Source organism: Otolemur garnettii, unplaced genomic scaffold, assembly GCF_000181295.1.
Source record: "Otolemur garnettii isolate 467f Iridium unplaced genomic scaffold, OtoGar3 scaffold00104, whole genome shotgun sequence".
NCBI lineage: Eukaryota > Metazoa > Chordata > Mammalia > Primates > Galagidae > Otolemur > Otolemur garnettii.
This window is the reverse complement of record NW_003852499.1, coordinates 2,397,324-2,404,098: the sequence shown is the minus strand read 5'-3', so window position 1 is coordinate 2,404,098 and position 6,775 is coordinate 2,397,324. Positions and strand designations below refer to the sequence as shown.

The 6,775-nt window shown below is 44.9% G+C and overlaps 1 protein-coding gene across 1 annotated transcript in view; it reads right to left on the bottom strand.

Moving 5' to 3' along the window:
* The window catches only part of SCNN1A (sodium channel epithelial 1 alpha subunit), a 31,862-nt gene that overhangs the window by 10,573 nt on the left and 14,514 nt on the right, over window positions 1–6,775 (bottom strand). The window contains exon 3 of the mRNA XM_003796413.3: window positions 694–958. Within this exon, the coding sequence (XP_003796461.2) occupies window positions 694–958 (265 nt within the window). The remainder of the gene's footprint in view (window positions 1–693; window positions 959–6,775) is intronic.

Genomic DNA, 6,775 nt, shown 5'->3' with positions numbered 1-6,775 from the left:
CTTAGGTGTATGTGGCTGGCGCCTTAGCCACTTGAGCCACAGGCGCTGAGCCTATTTATTTTGAGATAGAGTCTTACCATGTCGTCCTTGGTAGACTGCTGTGACATCACAGCTCACAGCAACCTCAAACTCTTAAGCTTAAACGATTCTCTTGCCTCAGCCTCCCAAGTAGTTGGGACCACAGGCGCCCACCACAATGACCTGTTACTTTTCCTTGTTGTTGCAGTTGTCAGTGTTGTTAGCTCGGTGTATGTGGCTGTCGCCCTACCCACTGAGCTATGGGCGCCCCCCCTCCCTTTTATTTTGTATATTCTTTAAACATTTGTCTCCTTTTTTACTGTCTCTTTATTCTCCACCACAGGCTGTCAGCTCAGTTCTCCCTCACACTAGAGTGCCCCAACTGAGTCCCACCCAGTAGGGACTGAAATTTAGAAATGTGCATTTTCCACCATAGATTTGACTTCCTGCCGCTTAAACATATTGGCCTCCATCGAGGAGACTCCACAAGCTGAAGCACCAAGAAATGTTATTTTAAGTATTTAGTTTATATTTATTTATCACTCATATTTTTGCCGTCCTCCTCCTACAGGGAGGAGTTTGGAGAGGGAGCAGAGTCCTGGTAGGGCGGGGCCCTCCGGGCAGGGGGCGGAGTCCTGGAGGGGCGGGGCCCTCCAGGCAGTGGGCGGGCCTTACCAGTTGAAAGCCGATCTTCCAGTCCTTCCAGTCCACTTGGGGATTGTTGTCCTGCACGCTGGAGGCCGCGCGGCGAGCTCGACGCGCCCCTTGAGGCGGGGGCGGGGCCTGCAGGCGCTGCAAGGGGTGCGGCAGAGTCTCCCGGAGATCGCGCCGGCTGCGCGCATGGGTTATGGTGTTGGAGGCGTTGTATTTGTACAGGTCAAAGAGCGTCTGCTCGGTGATACGGTCCAACTCCTCCAGCTCCCCTTTAATTTCGGTATACCTGAAAGAGACGACAGGAAAAGAGTCGGACTGGGGGCGGCCTGGCGCGAATTCCTGGACCCTCTGGCCTCATTCTCTTTATCTGTAACCACTGAGGTCCATTCATCCCGGAGAAGCCTGAGAACTGCTCTGGTGTCCCCAGGGAAACACCCCGGCGTGGGGTAGGGTGTAGACAGGTGTGTCCGTGGAGTAAATGGAGTCGACAAGAAGCCCAGGCGTGACGGCATTTATTGCAGCCTGTTTATTGAAAGAGAAAGGCAGGAGGCGCCTGTCTGTGGGGCGCTCTCCTCCCACTCACCGGAACTTGCTGACCTTTTCCGCTTTCCCGAGGCGGGGAGGAGTGGGGGGCCTCAGCCTGGGCCCACGACACTCCTGCGCTCCTACGGACTGCGACACGCAGGTCTTCCTGCCCTGATCTTAGGTGAGGGGTAGGTGGACTTGTCTGCCACTGAACACCTAAGTCTAGGTTCTCAACTACACTTTTAGGACTGGCCCAGGAACTCTAAAAATACCAGATGCCGAAACCACCACCACCCCCTTCTCCCAAAGCGTGAGTTTTAATGAGTTTCAAGTGTAGCCTGAACACAATAAAACAATATTCAGTATAAATCCTCACATTGCTTCTCAGTACGGGCCCTATTACAATCCCCAACATGAAAGTCCAGAGTAGCAGGGTCTTAGATACGAAATAAAACAAAGATCTAGGCTTAATAAATTGAACATGTTTGCAAAACCAATATACAAAAATTAATTGTATTTCTATTAGCAAGAAAAAACTGGAATATGATAACACAAAACAACACCATATTAAATAGCATAAACAACATCAAATATCTAGGAATAAATCTAGCAAAAAATGTACAAGAACCTCTACACTGAAAACTATTGAAATCTCTGCAAAAATAAATCAAAGACCAACATAAATAGACATACATGTTCGGGGATCAGAAACTCTTTTTTTTTTTTTTTTTTTGAGACAGAGCCTCAAGCTGTCCCCCTGGGTAGAGTGCCGTGGCATTACGGCTCACAGAAACCTCCAACTCCTGGGCTCAAGCGAGTCTCCTGCCTCCGCCTCCCAAGTAGCTGGGACCACAGGCGCCCACCACAACGCCCGGCTATTTTTTGGTTGCAGCCATCATTGTTGTTTTGGCGGGTCCGGGCTGGGGATTCGAACCCGCCACCTTAGGTGTACGTGGCTGGCATCTTGGCCGGTTGAGCTATAGGTGCCGAGCCACTTCAATTTTTTTTGTTTGTTTTTTTGCCGTTTTTGGCTGGGGCTGGGCTTGAACCTGCCACCCCTGGTATATGGGAACAACGCCCTACTCTTTGAGCCACAGGTGCTGCCCATGACTTTAATATTTACTATAGGCCACAGTAACCAAAACAGCATTAGTAAGAAGAGATCAATGGAACAGAGTCCAGAAATAAATGTACTGTATGATCAACTGATTTGACCAAAGCACTGATTCAATTCATTGGAAAAAAATTTTAAGTGTAACAGATTATGCTGAAACAACTGGATACTGCATGGGGGAAAAAAGATCCTCAATCTCTACCTTATTATATACACAAAAATTAATTCAAGATGGATCATAAACTGAAACATAAAATTCAGAATCATGAGGACTCTAGAAGATGCAAGATGTCTTCCTGACCTTGGGGTAGGCAAAATTTTCTCGTAAAAGAAAGAAATATCTAATTAACAGTTCCTACAACAGCCCTATTCAGTAGGCACTCCTACAGACAGACGGATATTTTTAAAAGATCTCTCCACCCTTACTACACTACTGGAGTAAAATGATACAACAATATTGAAAAACAACCTAAAAGTTCCTCAAAAGGTTAAAAACATATCCTATTAATTCCACTCTTAAGAGAAATGAAAACATATACCTACACAAAAAATCACATACAAATGTTCATAGTAATATTATTCAGTGGGTGAAGTGGCTCACACCTGTAATCCTAGCACTCTGGGAGGCTGAGGCAGATGGATTACCTGAGCTCACAGGTCCGAGACCAGCCTAAGCCAGAGGGAGAACCCCATCACTAAAAATAGCTGGGCCTTGTGGCGGGTGCCTGTAGTCTCAGCTACTCAGGAGGCTGAGGCAAGAGAATCACTTAAGCCCAAGAGTTTGAGGTTGCTGTGAGCTGTGACATCACAGCACTCTACTGAGGGCAAAAAAGTGAGACTCTGTCTCAAAAAAAAAAAAAAATGTTCATAGTAATATTATTCATAATAGCCCCAAAACTAGAGAAAAACCCAAATGACCACCAATTGATGAATGCATGAATAAAATGGGGCATATCCATACATTGGAATATTATTCAGTAATAAAAGAGAATTAAGTATTGATCCATGCTACAGAATGGAACCCTGAAAACATGCTGAGCAAAAAAAGCCACTCACATAATAAGACCACATATAGTATGATTCTATTTACACAAACTGTTCAGACTAGGTTTGTTTTTTTTTTTTTTGGTCACCCTCAGTAGAGTGCTATGGCATCATAGCTCACAGCAACCTCAATCTCCTGGGTTCGAGTAATCCCCTTGCCTCAGCCTCCATAATAGCTGGGACTACAGGGACCTAACACAACACCAAGCTATTTTTAGAGACAGGGTCTGGAATTCCTGAGCTCAAGCAATCCACCCACCTCTGCCTCTCAGAGGCTAGGATAACAGGCAAATATGAGGCATTGTGCCCAACCTCAAACAGGTAAATTTATAGAGATGAGAAGTAGATTAGTAATTGCCCAGGGATGGGGGCTAAGGAGAAGATGAGTGATTGTTAAAGGCCACATGCTTTCTTTTTGGGGTAGTGAAAATGTTCTAAAATTGATTGCAGTGATAATTGCATGATTTTCTGAATATACTAAAAACTATTGAATGGTACACATTATGTGAATAAATTGTACAGTGTGCGAAATATGTCTCAAAAACTGTGATTTTTTAAAAAAGAAAAGAAAAATATATAAGGAAGACCTCATCCTGATATATAAGGAATTACAAATAAACAATAAAAAGATAAGCCATTTTAAAAATAAATTAAAAAGATACATAAATGGTCACTAAACACATGAAAAAGTACTCAATATAATTAATGCTTAGGGAAATGCAATTAAATCCATAATGAGGTGCCATTAAACATCCATTAGAAAGGCTAAAATTAAAAAGACAATACCAAATGTTGGTAAAAATGTAAACTGGAATTCTTCAAAGTTGCTGATGAGAGTCTAAAATGGTATAACTGCTTTGGAGGACTGATTGGTAGTTTCTTATAAAGTTAGACACGCATCTCCCTATAAGCCAGCAATTTCAATTCTAAATATTTCACCAGTTCCACTCCTAGCTATTACCCAAGAGGAATGAAAACAGAGACTTGTACATGAATGTTCATAGCAGTTTTATTCATAATAGACAAAAACAACCCAAATTTCCATCAAAACTACTCAGTAATGAAAAGAAACTGATACATGTGAAAATTGTGGAAGAATTTCAGAAACATTAATTAAGCAAAATAAGTCATACACACACAAAAGAAAACACATATTATATGATTCCATTTATAGGACATCTAAGAACCACCAAAGTAATTGTTGGTGATAGAATCAGAAAATGAAGGGGAGAGGAAGAGGAGTTAACAGGAAGGAAATACCAGGTAATGAGAATGTTCAGCATCTTCACTGTCAAACTTCAGTGGGCCCTCAAGATTTGTCCATTTTACTGCATATGAATTATACTTAAAGAAAAAGTCAAATACCAATGCAGGACCCTACTTGCCAGATTCAGGCTTGGTGGGTCTGAGGTGGGACCCAAACAAGGTTGTTTAAAAGAGCAGCCGGCTGGTCCTAACAGGCAGCTACATGAGGCACTATCCAGTCCAGACCCGCACTTCCTCCTTCATTTGGTTCTATTTCCATAGCCAGCATAAAAGCCCAGTAAGGGGGCCTTAGGCTGTCACAGCCCTTCATCCCTTTGTAGGAGGAAATGCAGCTCAGGGGGAAGGTGTGTGTTTGGCATTCTAAGAGACTTGCTTCCATCAGGCAGGCATTATTATCTCCATTTTACAGTTAAGGGAACCAAGGCCCATCAGCTACGCAGCTTCCCCAACATCACTCAGCTAGGAGGTACTGGAGCCAGGATTTGAATCCAGGCCTGTCTGACTCCAGACCTCTACTTTACCCCCTAAGTCTGCCTCTTGGCTCAGAAGCACTTGAGATCAGGCAGCTCACTCTCTTTTCTCTGCAGCTATATCTCTCACTCCTCCAGCCCCTCTTTCATGTTCAGAACAGACCAGCAGAGTGTGAGACACTCAGAGAGCTGGGGGTTGACACTCTGCTCTCTTGCTGTCTGGTCTCCTCCTTCTCCTCTCACAGAAGAGCCCATGCTTGTTTGACAGCCTTGGGTTTTTGTTTTTTTTTTTTTTTTGAGACAGAGTCTCACTTTGTATCCCTTGGTAGAGTGTTGTGGCATCACAGTTCACAGCAACCTCCAGCTCTTGGGCTGAGGTGATTCTCTTGCCTCAGCCTCCCGAGTAGCTGGGACCACAGGTGCCTGCCACAAAGCCCAGCTATTTTTTGTTGCAGTTTGGCAGGGGCCGGGTTTGAACCCGCCACCCTTGGTATATGGGACAGGCGCCCTACTCACTGAGCCACAGGCGCCGCCCCCAGCCTTGGGTCTTGCCTAGGCCCCCATCCCACCCATCCGGAAGCCCCTTCTGGAGCATTATCAACCAGCATTCCCAGAGTACCAGGCAGAGCTGGGCTCAGGACACAGGTCAGCCTCCTCCCCTGCCAGTGCACCCTGGGGACCCAGCTCCACTCCCTCTCACTTCCAGAAAATACCTTCGCCTCCCTTTCTCTGGCCCCTTCCCTAGCTCCATTCTTCTCTACCTCTCAGCACCTCCAGCCTTGCCCTCCCCACCCCACCCCCATTCTGGGGGTTGTGGACCCACGTGGCCTCTGGGAACTTAGCCTATGTTCACAACAGGTGCCCCTGTGGACAGAGATCAGGTTATAGTGATCACCTCACTCCACAATGTGGAATTCAGTCCTGGCTGTGACATTTTAAGAAATATAGATGCTCACAAACCAATGACTGTTCAGAAGATAGACAGCTAAGGCAGTGAGAGGTCTAGAAACCAATTTGTCCAAGGAAAAGTTAAAGGAACTAAGTTCTAATGAGCTTTCCAGGCTCATGTCCTAACCTCAACACTCAACCATTAGCTGGTTACCCGTGGACTAGTTATCTTCTCTGTGCCTCTGTTTCATCATCTGCAAAATAGGAGTAATATTACTGCCTGCTTCACATGGTGTTAAGAGAATTAAATGGTTAATATATGAAAAGAACTGGGAAGTATCTGGCAGAATAGCTACCGTATAACTGCTGCTGCTGTTATTATTGTTACTATCACTATTATTGGCGACCAAAAAGCTAAGGAGACACAGGAACACTGCCTGCCAATACCCTGTGACCTCACAGTCTTAACAAAAGTGGAGCTAAAGACCCAGATCCCAGCTCTGCCTTTTGCAGTCTTTTCATTCTGAGATCCTCAGTTTTCTTGTCTAACTATGGGGCTAATACCTGGCCTCCTTATCTCACCAGCACATTATAAGAATCAGACTATGACAGTGGGCTTTGCAAACTGCAGTGCAGTTACTTCTGTCAAAGCTGCACCAGATTTGATAGCTGTGGGAGGAAGGAGGAGATGTCTCTAGGGTTGCTTTAAAAAGACAGTACCAGGACCACAGAACAGAAGTTATCATGAGGTAAACTGAAGCTTTACCCAAGGAAGAACTTTCTTTTCTTTTCTTTT